This window comes from Lonchura striata, chromosome 25 (genome assembly GCF_050655825.1).
Source record: "Lonchura striata isolate lonStrDom1 chromosome 25, ASM5065582v1, whole genome shotgun sequence".
Lineage (NCBI taxonomy): Eukaryota > Metazoa > Chordata > Aves > Passeriformes > Estrildidae > Lonchura > Lonchura striata.
The window spans coordinates 2,045,492-2,071,120 of NC_140727.1; the positions used below are offsets into that span (position 1 = coordinate 2,045,492).

Here is a 25,629-nt window from a genome sequence, read left to right on the forward strand (position 1 = left end):
CGCCATCTTCGCCGGGCGCCGCCGCCGCCCGCTCGCTCGCACGGAGCCGCCCGGTGCTGCCGGTGGCAGCGCGGCTCCGACTCGCGCGGGGCTCGGCGCCCACGCCCCGCGGCTCTCCGCGCCCCGCCGCTTGCCGAGTCACCGCCGGGCGGGGCCGGGCGGGCGGGGCCGGGCGGGGCGAGCGCCGCAGCGGGACCGGCCGCCAGCTCCCGCATCTCCGCACCGGGCCCCGCAGCCCCGCGGCCCCGCCGGGGCCATGGCCGAGATCACCAGCGTCCAGCCCGGCTTCGGTGAGTGCGGCCCGGCGCCGGTTGCTCCAGGCGGGGCCCCGAGGGGCGCACCCGGGGCTGGGCCGTGCGCGGGGATGGGAGCGGCGCTCCGGGGCCTCCGCACCCGGCGGCAGCGCAGCATCGCCCGGTGCCTCAGCATCCCCCGGTGCCTCAGCATCCCCCGGTGCCTCAGCATCCCCCGGTCCCTCAGCATCCCCCGGTCCCTCAGCATCGCCCGGTGCCTCAGCATCGCCCGGTGCCTCAGCATCGCCGGTTCATCAGCATCCCCCGGTCCCTCAGCATCGCCGGGTTTATCAGCATCGCCCGGGCCCCGAGCATCCCCCGGTGCCTCAGCATCCCCCGGTGCCTCAGCATCCCCCGGTGCCTCAGCATCCCCCGGTGCCTCAGCATCGCCCGGTGCCTCAGCATCCCCCGGTGCCTCAGCATCGCCCGGTTCATCAGCATCCCCCGGTCCTTCAGCATCCCCCGGTGCCTCAGCATCGCCCGGTCCCCAAGCATCCCCCGTTTCTCAGCATCCCCCGGTGCCTCAGCATCCCCTGGTCCTTCAGCATCCCCCGGTTCCTCAGCCTCCACCAGTCCCCGAGCATCCCCCGGTCCCCGAGCATCCCCCGGCTCCTGAGCCCCCCCGTTCCCCGAGCCCCCCCCCGGTCCCCGAGCATCCCCCGGTCCCCGAGCACCCCGCGGCCCCTCCGCCCCCGCGCTGCCGCCGCCGCTGGGGCGGTGCCAGCGCTCGGCCGCGGGCGCGGCGCCGGTGCCGGCGGTGGCGGCGGAGCGGGGGCCGGTGGCAGGTGCGGACCGGGCGGATGACGTGATGTCTGTGCCGGGCCGCGCCGCGCCCCGGCCTTTGTTCGCGCTCCCCGGGGCGGCTGCGGCACCGGCGCCGCGAGGCGGGGCCCGCCCGGGGCACCGGGGGGTGCTCGGGTGGCGGGGACGGGGAGCGGACCGGGCGGGGCCGGGAGCGGCACCGGGAGCGCCGCGGGGGTGACGGAGAAGCTCCAAACGCCGCCGAGCCCCGACAGGGCCGAGAACCGCTGGGGGTGGGGATGGAACCGCTGGGGTTTGGGATGGAACCGCTGGGATTTGGGATGATTTTGGAACCGCTGGGGTTTGGGATGGAACCGCTGGGATTTGGGATGATTTTGGAACCGCTGGGGTTTGGGATGGAACCGCTGGGATTTGGGATGGAACCGCTGGGATTTGGGATGGAACCGCTGGGATTTGGGATGGAACCGCTGGGATTTGGGATGGAACCGCTGGGATTGGGGATGATTTTGGTGTGAGAACCGCTGGGGTTTGGGATGATTTTGGTGTGAGAACTGCTGGGGTTTGGGATAATTTTGGTGACAAGAATCACGGGGGTTTGGGATGATTTTGGTGACAAGAACTGCTGGGATTTGGGATGATTTTGGTGACAAGAACCGCTGAGGTTTGGGATGATTTTGGTGTGAGAACCGCTGGGGTTTGGGATGATTTTGGTGTGAGATCCACTGGGGTTTGGGATGAAACCACTGGGGTTTGGAGATGATTTTGGTGACAAGAACCGCTGAGGTTTGGGATGATTTTGGTGACAAGAACAGCTGGGGTTTGGGATGATTTTGGTGACAAGAATTGCTGGGGTTTGGGATGATTTTGGTGTGAGAACCGCTGGGGTTTGGGATGAAACCGCTGGGGTTTGGGATGATTTTGGTGACAAGAACAGCTGGGGTTTGGGATGATTTTGGTGTGAGAACTGCTGGGGTTTGGGATAATTTTGGTGACAAAAATCACTGGGGTTTGGGATGAAACCGCTGGGATTTGGGATGATTTTGGTGTGAGAACCTCTGGGGTTTGGGATAATTTTGGTGACAAGAATCATGGGGGTTTGGGATGATTTTGGTGACAAGAACCGCTGGAGTTTGGGATGAAACCACTGGGATTTGGGATGATTTTGGTGACAAGAACTGCTGGGGTTTGGGATGATTTTGGTGTGAGAACCGCTGGGGTTTGGGATGATTTTGGTGTGAGAACCGCTGGGGTTTGGGATGATTTTGGTGTGAGAACCTCTGAATCCCCAAGTATTTTAGATATTCCTCTATCCAGCACCATTTATCTCCTGGAAAACGGCCCCACGTCCCTCTTACCTTGTGTTTCCTGGGATGCACGTGCTGTCACCATTTAACCATCAGCCACCATTGGGGTATCCTTAGCAAAATTTGGGTTTAAAAGGAGGTTTTCAGTTGGTTTGGAAACTGGGAGATTTCAGGTTTTCAGCAAAACAACCATTTCAAGGCAAAGGGATATTTTAAAAATCATTACTGAAGGATGTCTCGAATCCAGCATCGTGGCCAGATTTATTACTCCTTTTCTGTAGTGAAAAGAGAGTTGTGTAACGTTCCTGAACAGGGCATCAAAAAAATCAAAGGAAAATGCTTCCTGCACATCGAGAGCCCGCGTTCCTATGGAGATGCTGGTGATGCAGGAGCTGGGTTTGGCAAGATAAGGCAACCAACAGTTTCCTGAGCTCATGGAACACAGGTCAGGCACGCCTTAGGAGCGTGAGAAATAAATTTAGAGGCGAGGAGGGATGTGTGGGGAAGCTGGGGGAGATCCCAGAATGGAGAGCGTGTAGATCTGCAGGCAAGGTGTGCTGCTCCTCACCGCTGTGTCTCCCCGCAGATGTGTCCCCCGTGGTGGCAGGACTCATTGGAGCCACCGTGCTGGTGGTTTCTGTCTCAGTCACGGTCTTTGTGTGGACGTGCTGTCACCAGCAAGCAGAAAAGAAGCACAAAACCCCCCCCTACAAATTCATCCACATGCTGAAAGGCATCAGCATCTACCCCGAGACCTTGAGCAACAAGAAGAAAATCAACCGGATCCGCAGAGACAAGGAGGGAGGCAGGGGGAACCTCCTGGTGGATGCTGCTGAGTCTGGCTTGATGGGCCCCACCAAAGCTCCAGGTGGACCCCCACAAGTCGACCAGCTCCCCATCAAAGTCGATTACGGAGATGAACTCAGCCCAGATCAAAGCCTCACTCCGGGAGGGAGCAAAACCTCCTCGCCTTCTTCCCCGGGCGACGACGTCCTGCTGGGAGACCTGACGTTCTCCGTGGACTACAACTTCCCCAAAAAAGCTCTGGTGGTCACCATCCAGGAGGCTCATGGGCTGCCCGTGATGGACGAGCACACGCGGAGCTCCGACCCTTACATCAAGATGACCATCCTGCCCGACAAGAGGCACCGCGTCAAGACCCGCGTGCTCCGCAAGACCCTGGAGCCCGTTTTCGACGAGACCTTCACCTTCTACGGGATCCCCTACAGCCACCTGCAGGACCTGGTGCTGCACTTCCTGGTGCTCAGCTTCGACCGCTTCTCCCGCGACGACGTGATCGGGGAGGTGATGGTGCCCCTGGCCGGGGTGGATCCCAGCACCGGCAAGGTGCAGCTCACCAGGGAGATCCTCAAAAGGAACATACAGGTGAGTGTGTTCGCCCTGCCTCCATCTAGGCTGACTTTGACCCCACAGATTTTCATCCGGGAGCCTCAGTTGTTTAACAAGCAGGAGTGGTGCAGGTTCTCAGCCATCAATTCTGGTTTTCCCACAAATGCACATTTTTGGTGTGATATGGCTGTGTTTGACCCCCATTATTTTGATCTGGGAGCCTCCATGGTTTAACCAGCAGGAATGATGCAGATCCTCAGCCATCAATTCTGGTTTTCCCACAAATGCACATTTTTGGTGTGATCCAGCCACCTTTCAGGGGTGGATCCCAGCACCGGCAAGGTGCAGCTCACCAGGGAGATCCTCAAAAGGAACATACAGGTGAGTGTGTTCACCCTGCCTCCATCTAGGGTGGCTCTTTGACCCCACAGATTTTCATCCGGGAGCCTCAGTTGTTTAAAAAGCAAGTATGGTGCAGATCCTCAGCCATAAATTCAGTTTTTTCCATAAGTACATATCTTTGGTGTGATATGGCTGTGTTTGATCCCACAGATTTTGATCCAGGAACCTCCATGGTTTAACAAGCAGGAATGATGGAGATCCTCAGTCATAAATTCAGGTTTTTCCACAAATATGTATTTTTGGTGTGATATGGCTGTGTTTGATCCCAGAGATTTTGATCTGGGAGCCTCCATGGCTTAACCAGCAGGAATGATGCAGATCCTCAGCCATGAAATCTGTGTTTTCCACAAATACATTTTTTTGGTGTGTTACAGCTGTGTTTGATCCCAGAGATTTTGATCTGGGAACCTCCATGGTTTAACAAGCAGGAATGATGCAGATCCTCAGCCATAAATATTGCTTTTTCCATAAATACATGATTTTGATGTGATATGGCTCTGTTTGACCCCAGAGCTTTTGATCCAGGAGCCTCAGTGGTTTAACAAGCAGGAATGATTCAGATCCTCAGCCTTAAATTCAGTTTTTTCCACAAATGCACATTTTTGGTGAGATATGGCTCTGTTTGATCCCCATTATTTTGATCTGGGAGCCTCCCTGGTTTAACCAGCAGGAATGATGCAGATCCTCAGCCATTAAATCTGGTTTTTCCACAAATGCACATTTTTGATGTGATATGGCTGTGTTTGATCCCTGAGCTTTTGATCCAGGAGCCTCAGTTGTTTAAAAAGCAAGAATTATAAAGATCCTCAGCCATAAATACTGGTTTTTCCACAAATGCACATTTTTGGTGAGATTTGGCTCTGTTTGATCCCCATTATTTTGATCCAGGAGCCTCAGTGGTGTAACCAACAGGAATGATGCAGATCGTCAGCCATAAATTCAGTTTTTTCACAAATACATATTTTTGGTGAGATATGGCTCTGTTTGATCCCTGAGCTTTTGATCCAGGAGCTTCAGTTGTTTAAAAGGCAAATATGGTGCAGATCCTCAGCCATAAATATTGTTTTTTCCATAAATACATATTTTTGGTGAGATATGGCTGTGTTTGACCCCCATTATTGTGGTCTGGGAGCCTCCATGGTTTAACCAGCAGAAATGATTCAGGTCCTCAGCCTTAAATTCTGATTTTTTCCACAAATGCATATTTTGTAAGATATGGCTGTGTTTGATCCCAAACCTTTTGATCTGGGATCCTCCAGGATTTTACAAGCAGGAATGATGCAGATCCTGGGCCATAAAATCTGTTTTTTCCACAAATACATATTTTTGGTGTGATATGGCTGTGTTTGATCCCTGAGCTTTTGATCCAGGAGCTTCCATGGTTTAACCAGCAGGAATGATGCAGATCCTCAGTCATAAATTCAGGTTTTTCCACAAATACATATTTTTGGTGAGATTTGGCTGTGTTTGATCCCCATTACTTTGATCCAGGATTCTCCATGGTTTAACCAGCAGCAATGCTGCAGATCCTCACCATTAAATATGTTTTTAAATTCAGTTTTTTTCCCACAAATACATATTTTTGGTGAGATGTGGCTCTGGTATTTCTCTGCTCTGTGGTGATGACATTTGGATGAGGTTTTGTCACTCCTGAGGCACAGCAGTGATGAATTTTATGATGAATGTGCCAAAAAAAAAAAGGCAAATTCCCAAATTCCCATCTCCAAATAAACTGACGTGATAACAGGACATTCAAACCTCACTGAGCGAGGGAGATTTCTCTGATCCGACCACTTTAAACCCAAATATTTGGAATTATTTACAGCTGAAATGTGGCTGTAAAATGCCTGATTGGATTCCCCTGGTCCTGGGGCAGAAATCAGCTCCCAGGAATTCCAACCTGAGATGGGCTGGATTGGGAATAAAATGCAAAAAAAAGCAAAAAAAAAACCCCAAAAATTTAGATATTTAAAATCTGGGTGAAAGAAATCCCACTCTTAGTGCCTGGTGGTGTAAACAAAGGGATGAGCAGATGTTTGGTGCTCAGGAGGAGGAGATAATTCCGATTTTAATCTCCTTGCTCTGTTGATTGCTGCTGCCCATCCTCTCCCAGGTTCAAAAACAAAAGGAGTCCTTCCTTATGTCCTAAAAAAAATATATTATTTAACTTGAAATGTTTCTGCTTTATGGGGTGTTTAGCTTTTTTTTTTTTTTTAATTTTTATTTTCCTTTTTTTTAAATTATCTTTATAGGAGATTCTATGTCAATAACCCCAAAAAAACCCAAGATTTCTGGTAATTCCTTTGCTGTTCTTACAAAACAAGTGGTCTTTAATATATTTTTTTTTTCAGTGTATTGACTGGATCTCTTAGGAGTAATAGCTTAAAAATAGAGGGGAAAAATAGATTTAAAGATGAATAATTTTAATCGAGGATGGAAATTATTTAACATTTGTTACTAATTGAAAATTGATTTCTCTTGGTGCCAGATGTGCACGCTTGAAAAAAGTTCCAAACATTTCTAGTCCAGGCCCAGGAATGTATTCTTTATGATAATTTATTATGCATTTATGATAATTTATTATATATTTATTATAATTAGTGACACGTTTATTATAATTTTGTATATATTTGTTATAACTTGTTCTACATTTCATGTATCTTTATTTAATTTTGTTTGTTTATTTTAATGTTATTTATTTTTCTATTAATTCTTTATTTTTATTATATATATTACATTTTATTATATTTTATTATTTATATTATATTTTATTATACTTTATTATATTTTATTATTTTAGTATCTAATATTTTATTGTATTTTATTATTATAATATATAATATATAATATATAATATATAATATATAATATTATATTTATATATTCTATATTATAATATCTATAATCTATATAATAATATATATATTATTTTATTTACTTTATTACTTGTATTTTATTCCATTTTATTATTTTTATTCTATTATTCTATTTTATTATTTTTAGTATATAATATTTTATTGTATTTTATTCTTTATTATAATATGTAATATATTATATATAATAATATATATTATAATATTTATATATTATATATATTATAATATGTATAATACATATAATAATATATATTATTATATTTACTCTATTACTTGTATTTTATTCCATTTTATTATTTTTATTCTATTTTATGATTTTTATTCTATTATTTTTATTCTATTTTTATTACATTTATTTCATTTTATTATATATAATCTATTTGTTCTCCTCCCAAAATTTTGCCCGAGCAGGAAGTTCCCAGCAAAAAAATCCGTGGAATTGGAGTTCCTAAACCCCTCAGAGCCTTTTGATAATGGATCCCCCAGGGTAGTCTTGGTAAAACTGTCACAACAATCCTAAAGAGAGGTTCAGCAATTGAAACCCCAAAAAAATCCGTGGAATTGGAGCTCCTAAACCCCTCAGAGCCCCCAGGGTAGTCTTGGTAAAACTGTCACAACAGTCCTAAACAGGGGTTCAGCTCTGAAATCCCAAAAAAATCCATGGAATTGGAGCTCCTAAATCCTTTAGAGCCTTTTGATAATGGATCCCCCAGGGTAGCCTTGGTAAAACTGTCAGGACACTCCTGAGGTGAAACCCCACCAAAAAATCTGTGGAATTGGAGCTCCTAAACCCCTCAGAGCCCTCAGGGTAGTCTTGGTAAAACTGTCACAACAATCCTAAAGAGAGGTTCAGCAATTGAAACCCCAAAAAAATCCGTGGAATTGGAGCTCCTAAACCCCTCAGAGCCCCCAGGGTAGTCTTGGTAAAACTGTCAGGACAGTCCTAAAGAGGGGTTCAGCTACTGAAATCCCAAAAAAATCCATGGAATTGGAGCTCCTAAACCCCTCAGAGCTTTTTGGTAACAGATCCCCACAGGCAGCCTTTGTGAACCTCCCAGAACAGCCCTGAAAAGGGGTTCAGCTACTGAAACCCCAAAAAAATCCGTGGAATTGGAGCTCCTAAACTCCTCAGATCCCCCAGGGTAGTCTTGGTAAAACTGTCAGGACAGTCCTAAACAGGGGTTCAGCTCTGAAATCCCAAAAAAATCCATGGAATTGGAGCTCCTAAATCCTTTAGAGCCTTTTGATAATGGATCCCCCAGGGTAGCCTTGGTAAAACTGTCAGGACACTCCTGAGGTGAAACCCCACCAAAAAATCTGTGGAATTGGAGCTCCTAAACCCCTCAGAGCCCTCAGGGTAGTCTTGGTAAAACTGTCACAACAATCCTAAAGAGAGGTTCAGCAATTGAAACCCCAAAAAAATCCGTGGAATTGGAGCTCCTAAACCCCTCAGAGCCCCCAGGGTAGTCTTGGTAAAACTGTCAGGACAGTCCTAAAGAGGGGTTCAGCTACTGAAATCCCAAAAAAATCCATGGAATTGGAGCTCCTAAACCCCTCAGAGCTTTTTGGTAACAGATCCCCACAGGCAGCCTTTGTGAACCTCCCAGAACAGCCCTGAAAAGGGGTTCAGCTACTGAAACCCCAAAAAAATCCGTGGAATTGGAGCTCCTAAACTCCTCAGATCCCCCAGGGTAGTCTTGGTAAAACTGTCAGGACAGTCCTAAACAGGGGTTCAGCTCTGAAATCCCAAAAAAATCCATGGAATTGGAGCTCCTAAACCCCTCAGAGCCCTTTGGTAACAGATCCCCCAGGGTAGTCTTGGCAAAACTGTCAGGACACTCCTGAGGAGGGGCTCAGCTTCTGAAACCCCAAAAAAATCCGTGGAATTGGAGCTCCTAAACCCCTCAGAGCCCCCTGGTAACAGCTCCCCCAAGGCCACTCCTCTCTCAGAAGATCCCACCAGGTTTTCCCTCCCAGAAATTCAGAGTTCCAGGCTGGGGGATGCTCACAGCTGTGGGGTGAGCACGAGCTGCTTCCCCTTCCGCAGCTGGGATTTATTTTTCCCACTTTTTAGGCATTTCTCACAAGGAAAGGGAATTGTGGGGAGGTGTCAGACCCCTTGTCCTAAGGAGTTCTCTGTGTGTTGCACCCTGCAGAAATGCATCAGCAGAGGGGAGCTGCAGGTGTCCCTGTCCTACCAGCCCGTGGCACAGAGGATGACCGTGGTGGTGCTGAAAGCCAGGCACTTGCCAAAGATGGACATCACCGGCCTCTCAGGTAGAAGCTATTTTCTCCAGCTTGGAGTGTTTGGGCAAAACATAAATCCCCAAGTTCACCTGCAGGCTTTTGCTGTTGTTTTAGCTGAAGATTTTTTGGCTGTACACACGTTTTCCCTCAAGTTCTTCTTAAGGGTTTCGGATTGGTGCGGGTGGTTGTGCAGAGCAGCCCAAATTCTTTCTGCTGGGAGCAGAACTTGGTGCTGGGTGCAGGAATCTCTGGATCCATGGGATCCATGGGGTGAGGTCAATGGTGTGAGGAAAAATTGGGAATGGTCCTGCCTGGAAGGGGCTGGACACCAACCCAGATGTGCCCAGATGTGCCCAGGTGTGCCCAGGTGTGCCCAGGTGGCACAGGAACAGGGAGTGCCCATCCCCTGTGCTGGGCACTGCTGAGGACCCTCAAGTCCTGGGGTCAATTTTGGGTTTTCCCATGACAAGAAAGACCTGGAGGGGCTGGGAAGGGGATGGAGAATTCCTGGGGGAGCTGGGAAGGAGCTGGAGAATCCCTGAGGGAGTTTGGAAGGGGAATGGAGAATTCCTGAGGGAGTTTGGAAGGCACTGGAGAATTCCTGAAGGAGCTGGGAAGGAGCTGGAGAATTCCTGAGGAAGTTTGGAAGGGGAATGGAGAATTCCTGAGGGAGCTGGGAAGGAGCTGGAGAATTCCTGAGGAAGTTTGGAAAGGGATGGGAGAATTCCTGAAGGAGCTGGAGAATTCCTGAGGAAGTTTGGAAAGGGATGGGAGAATTCCTGAAGGAGCTGGAAAGGAGCTGAGGGAATTCCTGAGGGAGCTGGGAAGAGGCTCAGCCTGGAGGAGGCTCGGGGGGACCTTGTGGCTCTGGGGAGTGGAGTTCTTCTCCCAAAAATTCTGTTTTTAGGTGTTTCCATTTCTGTTGTGCTGTTTGGAGAGAGGGGAGCAGCTGCTCCGGCTTTGGTGTTTCCCAGATTTTCACACTCCTAAGCAAAGTCTCCTTCAGGATGGTGGGGAAATGGTTGGAATCAATTTGAGAGTCAGTGACAGCCTGACTGAGAGCAAACCCACTCCTGGTTTTGCAATTTTCTCCTGGAATGCAGACTAGGACTAATTACTGTAGGTCCTACATTTTATCCTTTCTTTAAGGAAAAAAAAAAAGAAAAAAAGGAAAAAATCTGTGCATGTGTAGTCTCCAACCACAGGATAAAACTTCCAGTGCTGTTCTACCTGCAGAATCGTGTGACTAACACTATTTATGTGATCTTTGTATTATGCATAAACCCATTTCAGCTGGGTTTAAAAAACAAAAAAGGTGAAAAAAAGGCAGTGCCAGCTGGGCAAGGGCCTTCAAAACTTGTGTGGAATGCAAAAAACAAAAATATCCCTCAGTGCCTGGTATCTTGATTGTAATCCTCACCAGTGTCTGCATAAAGAGCAGCTGCCTGAGGGCTGGGGGGAAAAGGGAGGCTTTGTTTTAAACTTTATTCTTTTTATTCTTTCCCAGCACCTTCTGCTGGCAGCATTTTCCCATCTGCAATTTCTTGGAAGTGCCTCGACCCTCTGTGTCCTGAACAAGGGTGGGGTGCTCAGTGTGGGGAACAAAAAGAAATCACCTCAGGAAAAGGAACATTTTCCAGGCTGAAATTCACCCTCTGCATTTTCCTGCTGAGCTGAGCGGGGGAGCAGTGCCAGAATTTCACCTCAGAGCACAGAATTGGGCATTTGAAAATGAAAAATCCATTCCTTGGGGCTGGCCAGATCCCAGTCCCTGATGGGGCAGGTTTGGGGAGGGAAACCAAACTTTCAGCAGCTCAGAGATTTCGAGTTTTTATTTTGACAGCAAATCAGCTCCATCCCAGATGGTGGAAGTGTCCCTGCCCACGAAACTGGATGAATTTTAAATTCTATTTCAAACCAAACCATTCCACGGTTCTGTGAGAGAATTCCCCCCACCAAAAACCCCCTTGCACCTAAACTGGGGTGGGGGTGAGGAGCTGAAACTCCTGAGTTTATTAATTTTGGGATTAAATCCATTACAGCAGATTTTTCAGGGCTGCCCCTGGATCCCTGAATGTGCCCAAGGCCAGGTTGGAGCCACCTGGAGTAGATGAAGATGTGGAATGAGATGGGCAGGAGAAAAATGGGATTTTAAAGTTCCTCCAAGCCCAAACCCAGGCTGTCCATCCCTGGCAGTGCCCAAGTTCAGTTTGGAGCCACCTGGAGTGATGGAAGGCATGGGATGGGATGGGCAGGAGCAGAATGGGATTTTAAAATCCCTCCAAGCCCAAACCCAGGCTGCCTATCCCTGAATGTGCCCAAGGCCAGGTTGGAGCCACCTGGAGTAGTGGAAGGTGTAGAATGGGATGAAGGGGAGTAGCAGGAATGGAATGGGATTTTGAAGTTCCTCCCAGCCCAAATCCAAGCTACCCATACCTGGAGGTGCCCAAGTTCAGTTTGGAGCCACCTGGAGTAGATGAAGGCATGGAATGGGATGGGCAGGAGCAGAATGGGATTTTAAAGTTCCTCCAAGCCCAAACCCAGGCTGCCCATCCCTGGCACTGCCCAAGACCAGGCTGGAGCCACCTGGAGTGATGGAAGGCATGGGATGGGATGGACAGGAGCAGAATGGGATTTTAAAATCCCTCCAAGCCCAAACCCAGGCTGCCTATCCCTGAATGTGCCCAAGGCCAGGCTGGAGACACCTGGGGTGATGGAAGGCGTGGGATGGGATGGGCAGGAGCAGAATGGGATTTTAGAAGATCCCTCCTAGCCCAAACCCGGGCTGCCCATCCCTGGCAGTTTCCAAGTTCAGTTTGGAGCCACCTGGAGTAGATGAAGGCGTGGGATGGGGTGGGCAGGAGTAAAATGGGATTTTAAAGTTCCTCGCAGCCCAAACCCAGGCTGCCCATCCCTGGCAGTGCCCAAGACCAGGCTGGAGCCACCTGGAGTAGATGAAGGCATGGAATGGGATGGGCAGGAGCAGAATGGGATTTTAAAATCCCTCCAAGCTCAAACCCGGGCTGCCCAAATCCCTGGCAGTGCCCAAGGCCAGGTTGGAGCCACCTGGAGTAGATGAAGGCATGGAATGGGATGGGCAGGAGTGGCATTTTCAGTCCCTCCCGACCCAAAGCTGCCTGTGCCCCGTGCAGCTCTCCTGGGCCGTGTCATTGCTGCTCCCTCTCCCCCCCAGCAGACCCCTACGTCAAGGTGAACGTTTACTACGGGCGCAAGCGCATCGCCAAGAAGAAGACGCACGTCAAGAAGTGCACTTTGAACCCCGTCTTCAACGAGTCCTTCATCTACGACATCCCCGGCGATCTCCTGCCCGACGTCAGCGTGGAGTTCCTGGTGATCGACTTCGAGCGCACCACCAAGAACGAGGTGGTGGGCAGGCTGATCCTGGGCGCCCACAGCGCCGGCGCCGCGGGCACCGAGCACTGGCGCCAGGTCTGCGACAGCCCCGGCAAGGCCGTGGCCAAGTGGCACAGCCTGAGCGAGTACTGAGCCCTCCTGGCACGGGTGGCACACCCGGGTTTAGCTGTAGGACTAAAGGACTTGGCGCTGAGGAGCAGCAGCTGGTTGGTTCTTGGGGGTGTTCTCAGTTTAGGCAGGGAGAAAGGAGAGTTTCCGAGCAGGCTTCAGCATTTCTGGTTTGCAAAAGGGTCGTTCCAAGGAGAATTCCAGCTGGAGCAGTGAGGGATAGAGGGGTTCCACTTCAACAAGTGAGAATGAGCAGAAGAAGGGCCAGGAAGAAGTAAGGAAGGGAATCTACAAAGAAAAAACCAGAAATAAAATTAGAGGGATAGCAGCATAAAAAGGAAAATGAGATGGGGACCCAGGGACAAGACAGGCAAAGCATTGAGTGAGCTGGCAGGAAAGGGAGTCACTTGTATTAACTTGTGTTCCTGGGATCCTAAAAACCTTTAGCCTGGTTGGAAACTCTCCTTTCTCCCTGACTAAACTGAGAATACCCATAGGTTCTCTCTGACTAAACTGAGAATACCCATAGGTTCTCTTTAGTGACGTGGTTTTTGCAGGGCACTAAAAATTCTAAGGAGCATTAAAACAAATGTACGATGGGGAATAAATAATGATGAATAAATAATTAAAAAGAAAAAAAAAGGTACCACGAATATATATAACAGTGTAATCACGCTATTGCATGCCTACTACAAACTGAAATTAGTATAACTGCCAATATCAAGTTGCAGGTTTGAATACAATTATCTGTCACTATGGAAGTCGTGTTTGTGCCGAGCTGTCTTTGCTGGTATTCACCAAGATTGGCCTGTCTTCGTTAGGCTTCTCCCAAAGTTTCTGAATTCTGCTGTTTTAACCTCTAGTTTCTTGTTAGTTTTTGCCTGCCCATTGGTTCTTGCAGTTCCGTTCTGTGCTGGTTTGGGAGTCCCAACCACGTTTCCATGTAGAGCTGGGTTTGAATTCTGCACTGGCACAAAAGGAGAATACGGGGGAGATGGCACTGGCCTCCAGAGAAATCCTCGTTGTGATGGAGCCGGGGGAGCTGTGAGCTCACAACATCCAAGAATTGACTCTTAAAATCCACGGGCAGCACCTCACAGACTGCAGGAACCGGGGGAATCCTGCTCAGGTTCATTTTACTGAATCCTGTCCGTGCACGAAGGGCCCAAGGAAACCCAAAATCTGATGTGTCACTGCTTGGTAAGGAAACTTTTCAACATCACCAATTCTGATCGTTTCTGTTTCATGGCAGAACAAAGCTGAGAGTGGCAGAAAGGTCCCCGAGGGCAGAGCTTGTCCACGAAAAGGTGACAAAGCTTTTTTGGAGTCAATTTGCATCAAACATCGTCCTGCAGTCACCTAAAACCAAGCCCAGGGCAAAGCCTGGCACTAAAAACGTGCTTTGAGGGCAGCTTGGGGAATCCTGAAATCCTGAAATCCTGACTGATTTCTGAGCCTGGGATCCAGGGGAAGATGGGCCTGCAGGGTCAGGAATTTATTTGGGACAAGAATTTTAACCTTGCAGGGTCAGGAATTTATTTGGGACAGGAGTTTTAACCCTGCAGGGTCAGGAATTTATTTGGGACAAGAATTTTAACCTTGCAGAGGCAGGAATTCATTTGAGACAGGATTTTTAACCCTGAAGGGTCAGGAATTTATTTGGGACAGGATTTTTAACCCTGAAGGGTCAGGAATTTATTTGGGACAAGAATTTTAACCTTGCAGAGGCAGGAATTTATTTGGAACAGGAGTTTTAACCCTGCAGAGGCAGGAATTTATTTGGGACAGGATTTTTAACCCTGCAGGGTCAGGAATTTATTTGGGACAAGAATTTTAACCTTGCAGAGGCAGGAATTTATTTGGGACAGGAGTTTTAACCCTGCAGGGTCAGGAATTTATTTGGGACAGGAGTTTTAACCCTGCAGAGGCAGGAATTTGGGACAGGAATTAATAAAATTTGGCATCTGCTGGAGCTGCCTTTGGATGCAAGCAGAGCATCCTGGATTTGGGTATTTTGCTCAGAGCCCAGCCAGGGCACAGATAAAGCTGATTAATATCTGGCAGCAAATTATTCATGGTAAGCTGTGTTGGTGGATTGAGCAGAAATAATGAAAATTCAAATTATTCCTGAGCTCCCCAGTGGAAATGGAGAAGCAGAATTGAGTTTGCAAAAAGGCTCCTCGACAGCTTCAGGTTTTCAGGAAAATCTTTGGTTGCTCTGAGCCCTCTGGGATGCAAATAGGAATGCAAATAACAGATTAAAACTTTTAAAAATTAAAATCATTTAATTACTCACACCATTCAACTGCTGAATTTTACATCCCTGTTGGAAAAAGGATCTTTTTCACCTCCTCTGCCCTGAAATGGGAATAATGAGCGAGGCTCTGCTGGTTCCCCACGAGGCAGCAGCCCTGTGTGAACAGACAGAATTTTGGCATCTTTTCCTAAGGCATTTTTTGGTAAAAAATCTGATTTTTCTCACCCGCTGGGGCTCCATTTCTCAGCAGACACAAGCGTGGATTTTTTTCCCCCTTCACCCATCCACAACCAGGATTTCTGCCTGAGGTTGTAGTAGATTTTCTCAGCGTCTTAAATTTCTTCAATTCTTCAATTTATTAAATTTATTAAATTTATTGAATTCCTTCTAGCTCGAGCTCTGTGGCTCAGCAAACGAGTTCCCCCCCATTGGAAATTGCTGTAAATCTCTTTCAATCCTCATTTTTTTGCACTAAGCAATTGCATTGTTGCAATTCAAGCAACTTTTCACCGATTTTTCCTCAGAAAATGCTTTCCACTCCAAAGATCTGACCACAATTAAAAGCAGCAACAAAAATTCATTTTTTTTTTTTTTCCCTTCGGTGTGAAAAGCATGGCTAAGTCTAGATGATTTTAAAATTCCTTCGGTTGCAAAGGAAAAATTAATTTTTTGTCAAGGAAACATGCTCAGGGTAAATAGACTTAGGCTGTCGGGCAGGTAGGAGTAGCTCCAACACTCTTCTGGAATAATAGGAAACTGAAAAATGTGCAGATATATATATTTTTTAAAAACATAAAATAGACAGTAAAGTGACAGCGGACTCACTGTAAAATCTCCCAGGTGTGGTTATTCTTTACCTTGTGTCTTCTGTTGTAAAATGAACTTGGACAGTTACAACTTTGTGTGGAGAAATGAAAAAAAAAAAATAATAAAATTACAAAAAAAAAAGGCAAAAAAAACCCGAACTCAACCTGTGTGAAACTGCATAATGCTATCAGCTAACCTACATTCTGTAATGCTACCTTGTATGTTGGATTTGTTAACGCACATTGAGCGTGCAAAATAAAAATTAAATCACTTTAATTCTGCTGCCTCTGCCGTGTGTGACCGTGGGCGACGACCAGCAGCACTGAGAACTCTCAGTCAGCTGCATTCATTTGGTTTCATTTGGTTTAATTTGGTATAATTTGGGTTGATTTGGTAGAATTTGGTAGAATTCGGTGGCACAGCCAAAAGAGAAGTAAAAAAAGCAAATCTCTTTTTCCATTTATCAATCAGTGAAATCTTTCCCATTATTCCTTTTTTCTCTCAGTGCTGGTTTGATCCACCAGCAGACCCAAAGATCGGTGGGAAAAACAAATCCCTCCTTTTTCCCCATTTTTTGGGAAGACAAATCCCTCCTTTTTCCCCATTGTTTAGAAAGTCAAATCACTCCTTTTTCACCATTTTTTTGGAAAGACAAATCCCTCCTTTTCACCATTTTTGGGAAGAAAATCCCTCCTTTTCACCATTTTTGGGAAGAAAATCCCTCCTTTTCCCCATTTTTGGGAAGACAAATCCCTCATTTTCACCATTTTTGGGAAGACAAATCCCTCCTTTTCACCATTTTTGGGAAGACAAATCCCTCCTCCCTCCCCACTTTTTGGAAAGAAAATCCCTCCTTTTTCTCCATTCCAACGTTTGGCTCAGGAGCAGCAGCCACAGAAGGCAATAATTTCAAATATAATGTAAGTACAATAACAAATATAGAAATATATTAACAAACCCACTGAGACCCAGCAGGATCCTGCAGGTAAGGAATGACCCAGCCTGGAGATAATCAGGGTGAATAAATGTGACCCAAAAAATGGAGAGGGATTATCTGCCAAGGACACAGGGAATGGTTTCACAGATGGTGGAAGTGTCCCTGCCCACGAAACTGGATGAATTTTAAATTCTATTTCAACCCAAACCATTCCATGGTCCTGTGAGAGAATTCCCCCCACCAAAAACCCCCTTGCACCTAAACTGGGGTGGGGTGAGGAGCTGAAACTCCTGAGTTTATTAATGTTGGGATTAAATCCATTAAAGCAGATTTCCCAGGATGGTGGAAGTGTCCCTGCCCACGGGATTGGATGAATTTTAAATCCAAATTGAACCCAAACCATTCCATGATCCTGTGAGAGAATTCCCCCCACCAAAAACCCCCTTGCACCTAAACTGGGGTGGGGGTTAATGAGCTCCTGAGCTCATTAATCTTTGAACATTTGGAATTAAATCCATTGAAGCAGATTTTCCAGGGCAGTGACACTGAAATTTGTCCCTGCCAGGCCGGGGTGGCACTGGGTGGGATTTGAGGCCCTTCCCAGCCCAAACCCTCCTGGGATTCTTGTGCAGGGGATAAACCAGAATTGATTTAAAACTGGGATTTCCCCTTCATTTCACCAGGCTGATGAGGACGCTCCATCCCTGTGGGTGATTTATCAGGGCAATAAACGGAATTATTGAAGCTATTCAGCCCAAGTGCACAGTCAGCGATTGTCTTCTCCTCCTGGTGCAGAAAGTGGAATTTCTCTTCTCGCCTCTCTGCTGGACTCCAGCACGGCGCGTTTCAGTTTCTTACCCCGCTCAGCCGCACAGAAACAAAAGGATTTGCATCATAAAAAGAAGGAGAAAGAAAGGAGAAGCGTGAACGGAATGGGCTCGACAAGGCGTGGAAAGCGGGATGGGTTTAGGAGAGCGTGGACGCTCAGCCCCCGCTGGCTTCCCACCTCCCCCGGCCGCGCTGCGGAGAGCGGGCCCTCCTCCTCCTCCTCCTCCTCCTCCTCCTCCATCCCCCTCCTCCATCCTCATCCTCCTCCTCCTCCTCCTCTTCCTCCATCCCCCTCCTCCATCCTCCTCCTCCTCCTCTTCCTCCATCCCCCTCCTCCATCCTCCTCCATCTCCTCTTCCTCCATCCTCCTCCTCCATCTCCTCTCCTCCTCTTCCATCCCCCTCCTCCTCCTCCTCCTCTTCCTCCATCCGCATCCTCCATCTCCTTTTCCTCCATCCTCTTCCTCCATCTTTCTCCATCCTCCTCCATCTCATCTTCTTCCTCCATCCTCATCCTCTTCCTCCTCCATCATCCTCATCCTCCATCTCCTCCTCCTTCTTCATCCTCCTCTCCTCCTCCATCTCCTCTATCCTCCCCCTCCATTTCCTCCTTCTTCTCTTCCTCCATCCTCCTCCTCCTCCTTCTCCATCCTCCATCCCCCTCTCTTCCTCGATCCTCTCCTCCATCCTCCATCCTCCATCTTCCTCCTACTCCTCTTCCTCCTCCATCTCCTCCTCCTCTTCCATCCTTCTCCATCCATCCATCCTCCTCTTCCTCCATCCCCCTTCTCCATCCTCCTCCTCCTTTTCCTCCATCCTCTTCCTCCATCTCATCTTCTTCCTCCATCCTCATCCTCTTCCTCCTCCATCATCCTCATCCTCCATTTCCTCCTCCATCCTCCTCCTCCTCCATCTCTTCCTCCTTCTCCATCCTCCTCTTCCTCCTCCTCCATTTCCTCCTCCTCCATCTCCTCTTCCATTTCCTCCTTCTTCTCTTCCTCCATCCTCCTACTCCTCTTCCTCCTCCATCTCCTCCTCCTCCTTTTCCTCCATCTCTTCCTTTTCTCCTCCTCCTCCTCCATCCTCTTCCTCCATCTCTTCCTCCTCCTCTTCCATCCATCCTCTTCCTCCTCCCTCCTGGAGCACATGAGGACTCTACAGGAGAATTATTTCAGAGAGAGAGAATTTTTAAACCCTGACAGAATGTTTATATATTTGGTATTTCTATGTAAACTTGGAGAGAAGAAATGAATTAGAAATTTTATAGAATAAGACAGACATTGTTGAGAGAGAAACAGAATTGAAAAATAAGTTTTAAAGGATAGTTCTGTAAATAGGATTAGATAATTTTGGAAAAATAGAATTAAGAAAGATGTACTGTAGTAGGATTTTACCAGAGGTAATTTTAGATGATAAAATGTTCATATTTCAACAAATCAGCACCAGACCCACAGAATTTTTAGGCTTTGCACCACTTAAATAACATTTTTTTTTTCTCACAGCACTCTCAGGCTGAGCAACCCCACCACACACCGACACAATCAGTGCAAAGGTTTGTATTAAAAATTATATATATTGTGTCAAATAAAAGGATTGTTCTGTGTACAAATTTATACATGACGAAAAATAAAACTCTTTGAATAACACTGTGTAAAAAAAAAAGACAAAAAAACAAAGTGAAAAAAGTGCTGGCTGCTGTTCTGCCCTACGAATTCTAGAAGCAACAGGCATTAGTAAACACCTAAACTGCACCTAAAATTCCATTTTTTAGGGGTGAAAATAGTTCTGTATAGCGTTCAGCACCTCTGCTGTGCTCTGAGAGCTGATGGAGATTTTAAGGAAAAGCACTGGGAAATGCATCATCACCACCAGGCCCCAGCTCTGCAACACCTGACAGAGCCAAAAAACGCTTTGGAGCCACTTCTTTGCTCCTTCCTCCTCCTCTTCCTCGGGTTTTGGGTTTTAATCCGAGTTTTAGACAGCTTTGAAGCCAAAAATGAGAACATCAGTGATGGCTGCTCACACGGGAAGGGGGAAGAGTCTGAAATTCTGAACAATCTGAATTTTCCTTCAGCCTCTTCCAAGCCAATTTTTGATTCTGTGGTTGCTGCCAGAGCAGCGCAGCACGGGGAGGAGATGAGAAATGGAAATCAATTTAAAAGTTAAACAAAGTAAATACAAAATGCAGCCCCTGATACACTTCTCTTCTGTTTAAGTCTTCCACAAAGAAAATATTCTTCAAACCAACAGGATTTCCATCCCTGTCTTAGGTAATAAGGAGGTTTTTTTACATATATATATTTTTTTTATCCTTATTTCCTTTACCAACTCTTTTCCACCTGGGTTTTCAGTTTGGGTGGCACTGCCAGTGCAGCACAGATCTGAGAGGTGATCAGGAAAATCACTTCAGTCTAATTATCTAATTAGCTCTTTCAAAATGAAGGATTCCAGGCACTTGGTGCAGAAAAGCTGCTGAGTTACCCAGCTGTGATCTGTGCTGTTGTTAAACAGCAAAATCCAGATTGTGGAGGTGTTTAAAGGGCTGAATGCTCTGCTCTGGGTCTCAGGGTGGTGCTGGCTCACAGGTTGGACTTGCTGATCTCAGAATTCTTTCCAGTTGAAATTATTCTGTGATTCTGGTTTGTTTATGTCCCACCTACAGTAATAATAATTTCCAGTTGAAATTATTCTGTGGTTCTGGCTTGTTTCTATCACTGCTGATGAACTGATGACTTGGATGAGCTTGCACACAAATATCCCACTTCAATTTTCCTGGAAAGAAATCTGTCCCATGAGGGCACAAGAAATTTGGTGACCTGCAAGGCCGTGATAATTCTGTTCAGCCTCTCACGCTGTGGGAGAGAGTAGCAAAATCCTCTTTTCCAACTGGGAAAAAACCACAGATTCAACGAGGCTGGGTCCAACTGCAGCAATGCTTTGCACAGTTCAGCTCCCAGGGTGCTGTGACCAAACACTCCAAAGTGCAGGGCCACCAACCCATGGCCAACACCTGCTGGGTGCAGTAAAAAAAAAATGACAACAAGCAAAGTACAACTGTCACTGGGTGTGAATTTCAACCCCCAGAATCAAGGCAACATGGTTCTAAAGGAAAACAACGGGCAGAGTCAGCCATTCCCTCACAAAGTCCCCTCAGGTGTCACACGTCCTCTCGGCGTTGTCACCGAGCTCCTTTGGCTACAAAAGGTCACAGCTTTCGTCCTGTTGTGCGGGGGAATCTTCTCTTCAAGTGACCGAATCCTTCTTCCTCCTAAAGGGGGACTTGAGTCTTTTCCAGACGCTGCTTTTGGGCTTGGATTTCTTCTCCATGGCCATCACGGCCTCCCTCTCCTTGCGGCGGATCTCGCGCACCAGCGCGTGGAACACGTCGTCGATGTAGTAGCGGAAGGCGGCCGACGTCTCGAAGAAGGGGCAGCTGAACTCCCGGGCCAAGGCAGAGCCTTCCTCCTTGGACACCTGGAAAATGAGTGCACACCCTGGTCAGGGAAGCAAACCCCAGGATTTTATTCCTTTGCCTTTCCCTGTTTTGCTCTCTGTCCCTCTGTGTGAGCACTCCAAGCCCCAGCACTGGAAGTTTCCACTCAGCTCCAAAGGTTCCTCCTGCTAAGGCAGAGCCTTCCTCTTCAGACACATGGAAAAGGAGTGGTCAGGGAAGCCAAACCTCAGGATTTTATTCCTTTCTCTTTCCCTGTTTTACTCGCTGTCCCTCTGCTCCAAGGCCCAGCACGGATGGATTCCACCCAGCTCCAAAGGTTTCCAAAGGATTGATTCCACCCAAACCCACGGAGAAGAAGGTGAAGAAGCAGGACCAGCGTGCACCCTAAATCCTCCATCTTGTTTTACATATATTACTATATTCCAAAACCTTAAACTTTGAGTTCTTTACCATGTGACATTATATGCTTCTATTCAAAGTACACACTTCTAATGTCAGTTTTATTATTCAATCTTGGAAGTTTTCTCCATGGTCTCAGGTGAAATGCAGTGTTCTCTTGCTCTGTCAGCACACAAAGTCTAAAATTCCCATTAACCTGGGTCCCAACAAACTTTGTTTCACTTAAACTCTGAGTTCTTTACCTTGTGACATTATATTCTTCTATTCAAACTATACACTCCTCCTCTCAGTCCTATTATTCAATTTTGGAAGTTTTCTCCATGGTTTCAGGTGAAATGCAGCGTTCCCTTGCTCTGTCAGCACAGAAAGTCTAAAATTCTCAGTAACCAGGGTCCCAACACAACTGCTTCTATTCAAACTACACACTCCTAATCTCAATTTTATTATTCAATTTTGGAAGTTTTCTCCATGGTTTCAGGTGAAATGCAGTGTTCTCTTGTTCTGTAAGCACAGAAAGTCTAAAATTCTCAGTAACCAGGGTCCCAACACACTGCTTCTATTCAAACTACACACTCCTCCTCTCAGTCCTATTATTCAATTTTGGAAGTTTTCTCCACGGTCTCAGGTGAAATGCAGCGTTCCCTTGCTCTGTCAGCACAGAAAGTCTAAAACTCTCAGTAACCAAGAAGGAACAGACAATCCAACAGACTTTCTGCCTGCCGTGGTGTTTTTCAGGCACCAATCCAGCACCGCTCTCACCGCGACGACAACCCAAAAAAACCCCAAAAAAGGGACAAAACCCCGCGGTTCTGCTGCGTTTCCCCAGGGGAACAGAGGCTCGGGAGGGCTCCCCGTGGGCCTTACCTGGCGCAGCTGGCTCAGGTCAGACTTGTTGCCCACCAGCACCACGGGCGTGTCGTCGGTGCGGCGCACGCGGTAGATGAGCTGCTTGAAGTCGCGCACCTCGTGGAAGCTGCGCCGGTCCGTGATGGAGTAGCAGATGATGAAACCCTCGCCGGCCCTCATGTACTGGTCCCTCATGGCTGTGAATTCTGCCTGGGAACACGCATTTGTGCCATTTCAGTGCCACGGATTGCAGTGGTGGAGGAGTGGGCCCTTGTTGACAGAGCGCCTACGTTATTCTTTGTCTGCTCAAAAAGGCAAAAAGCCCAGAAGTTTCTCTCCTCACCTCACAGGACCTTTTGGACTTCACATTTCTCTCCCTCTCAGGGGTTTTCATAGAGGTGCACAGAGAGAAATGAAAGGGAAAACAATTTTCTATTTCTGCTCCTTGTTTTTCCCATGTGGAATGTGTTTGGAGAATTGTTTACCTGGAATGAATGCTGGGTTGGGTTCTGGTGAGGATTGTTTGAGCCTGGTGGCCAATCCAACCCAATCCAACCCAACCCAACCCAATCCAATCCAATCCAATCCAATCCAATCCAATCCAATCCAATCCAATCCAATCCAATCCAATCCAATCCAATCCAGTCCAGTCCAACCCAATCCAACCCAATCCAATCCAGTCCAGTCCAGTCCAGTCCAGTCCAGTCCAGTCCAGTCCAACCCAATCCAATCCAATCCAATCCAATCCAATCCAATCCAATCCAATCCAATCCAACCCAATCCAAACCAATCCAATCCAATCCAATCCAACCCAATCCAATCCAATCCAATCCAATCCAATCCAATCCAATCCAATCCAACCCAACCCAACTCAATCCAACCCAACCCAATCCAATCCAGTCCAACCCAATCCAACCCAATCCAATCCAATCCAATCCAACCCAACCCACCTGGGGCTGGACTCTCCAGAGAGGGTCACAAGTTGTGTTATAGTTAGAAAAAGTAGTATGTAGTTTTAGTATCTTCCTTTTACATAGGATATTAATGTATTTTAGCATAGTTATAATACAGAAATCATTCAGCCTTCTGAACTGAGTCAGACATTTCATTTATTCCCATTGGGTTTGCCTGCATTTACAAGAATAATTCACTAGAAAAAGAACAAAAATAAATAATCCCTTTTGTTTTAGCAGGAGCAAGGACCTCTTACCCCTGGCTTGGTTTTTCTCTGTAAGAGCTTTGTTATTTCACCTTTTATTAAACCTTTTTCTACTACCTCAGAAGCCATCCTAATTTTATGCCATTCAGGGTAGCAGAATCTCCCCTGACACAGAACTCCCACTGCCACATGACTTACCAGCAGCTCGTTTTGTTTTTGTGTTTTTCTCTGATTAATTAATGAAGAGGTGTGGATGTTGATAACTGGCCAGAGGAAAAGAGTCAGAAATTTTGGGAAAGTTCAGGGAAGGAATTAAAACAATTCTTAATCTTTGCAGCTGGTGTTGTTTACTTGTAGGAGGTGCAAGAAGGGTGTTCTTCCTAATTAGACAATGGTGTTAATTGGGGACCAATCAGGTCCACCTGTATCATAACTGTCTATAAAAAGTGTGTGGTTTTTAATAAAATTGCATTTTGCCTTCTGAGACATAGGAATCTTTGTGTCACTTTATTCACCCGTCCTCAATGCAATAGCAACAAAGAGAATTATAGTACTTAAAGAGAATTACTATAAGTTTTTCTTTAAAACTTAATTTTGTTTGTAATAATTTGTGACTTAGATAATGAACAGAATAAACACTTGAAAAATTTAATAATGTATTCTGTAAATATTTTTAATTTTATGAAGCTTAATTAAGGTAATCTTTTTTTAAACATAAATAGATAATGACAAAGTTTTGGTTTGTTAGAGTTAGCAATCTTGTTCTGGTTCTATTTATAATTTGTTATTTTTATAGTTGTAAAAATTGGTTTACACTTATTGATGGTTGGAACTGAAAAGTTAAATTGAGGAGTATTTTTTGAATGTTTGATAAAGCACTTTTTAAAAAGACTTTTTAAAGTGATGATTCTGATGGTGACAAGAGGTTCGTTTCTTGGAATTATTAAATAGAAGGAAGTCTTGGTGGCAAATATTTCATCTTTTTTATGATTTTGTTGTTTCTCTTTAGGTTCTTCACCAGCCCCACAGCTCCAGCCAGGCACCATCAACCACAAGATGCTCCTGAGAGGAGTCAGAGCTCCAAACCCCAGTTTGGAATAAAAAAATCCAAACCATAACGTTCTTTATGCAGGATTTCTGTCCTCACACCTGATCATTACAGAATGCTTCCCATTTAAAACACTTTTTAAAAAGACTTTTTAAAGTGATGATTCTGATGGTGACAAGAGGTTAGTTTCTTGGAATTATTAAATAGAAGGAAGACTTGGTGGTAAATATTTCATGTTTTTTATGTTTGTTGCTCTTCTTTAGGTGCTTCACCAGCCCCACAGCTCCAGCCAGGCACCATCAGCCACAAGATGCTCCTGAGAAGCGTCAGAGCTCCAAATCCCAGTTTGGAATAAAAAAATCCAAACCAGAACGTTCTTTATGCAGGATTTCTGTCCTCACACCTGATCATTACAGAATGCTTCCCATTCACCTGGCATTACTCACACACCTGTCCTGCTGTGTCCAAAATATCCAGGTTGGCAGGTTCATCATCGATGCGAATCCGGATTTTATAGGCGTCCTCTGGATCCCAGGACATGAGAAAAGTTGGGAAACAAGCACAGCACTCATCAGCTCTCAAAAAAAAAAATGCTACCCCAAAACCACCCAGCCTGCCAGGAGCACTGGACTACCTCAGTCTGAGCTATGTTTCAGTTAAAGGAAGTTAAATTTCTAATTGTTCTGGTGTGATTTAACATTTCATGTGTGAAAATCGTGGGCACGCAGCCCAGGAATTCATTTTGGTCACCTTGGTGGAAAACACAAAGGAGTAACGTTTTGTTTTCCTCAAAGCCAGAAAAGATCTGTGGTTCAATCACCAACAGCTGCTGATTTTTTAGAATATATATAATTTCTTAGAATTATAAGAATTTTAAGCATATCAGCAAAATATATGAAACATTATATATGTTTCATTTATATATGATATATATATGAAACATATATAATATGTTTCATCTATATATGATATATAGATGAAACATATATGTTTCATTCATAAATGTTATACAGGTAAATATAATTATATATGTAAATATTATTTATTATAAACACCATATAAAAATGATCTATCAATATATAAATACAAAAATATTCTGTCCCTCTCAGTCAGCACTCCCACACTTTAAGAACTCATTCTCAGCAAGAATTTGGCTTTTTTACCCTCACTTTTCCTTC

The 25,629-nt window shown here is 46.2% G+C and overlaps 2 protein-coding genes across 7 annotated transcripts in view; one reads left to right on the forward strand and one right to left on the reverse strand.

The window, feature by feature from the left end:
- SYT11 (synaptotagmin 11) lies at positions 1-16,057 on the forward strand. 5 transcript variants are annotated; one of them, XM_077789397.2, is made up of 4 exons: positions 1-290; positions 2,946-3,745; positions 9,144-9,264; positions 12,431-16,057. In XM_077789397.2, the coding sequence occupies exons 1-4, from the start codon at positions 257-259 to the stop codon at positions 12,739-12,741; spliced, it is 1,266 nt and encodes a 421-aa protein (XP_077645523.1). In that variant the 5' UTR covers positions 1-256; the 3' UTR covers positions 12,742-16,057. The 5 variants fall into 5 exon arrangements, with proteins under 5 accessions (XP_077645523.1, XP_077645522.1, XP_021387837.1 ...); XM_077789396.2 differs by having other exon boundaries at positions 2-290; positions 12,428-16,057; XM_021532162.4 differs by having other exon boundaries at positions 3-290; positions 9,144-9,267.
- The window catches only part of RIT1 (Ras like without CAAX 1), a 17,665-nt gene continuing 3,084 nt past the window's right edge, over positions 11,049-25,629 (reverse strand). The window contains exons 3-6 of one of the 2 annotated variants that reach the window (XR_014950064.1): positions 24,902-24,975; positions 22,263-22,454; positions 19,349-21,019; positions 11,049-18,700 (exon numbers count right to left, since the gene is read on the reverse strand). Coding sequence is in view for 1 of the 2 variants with exons in the window: in XM_085560600.1 (XP_085416726.1) it covers positions 20,789-21,019; positions 22,263-22,454; positions 24,902-24,975 (497 nt within the window). In the remaining variant the exon portion in view is untranslated. Of the gene's footprint in view, positions 21,020-22,262; positions 22,455-24,901; positions 24,976-25,629 lie in introns of both variants that reach the window. The other variant, XM_085560600.1, reaches the window with a different exon arrangement.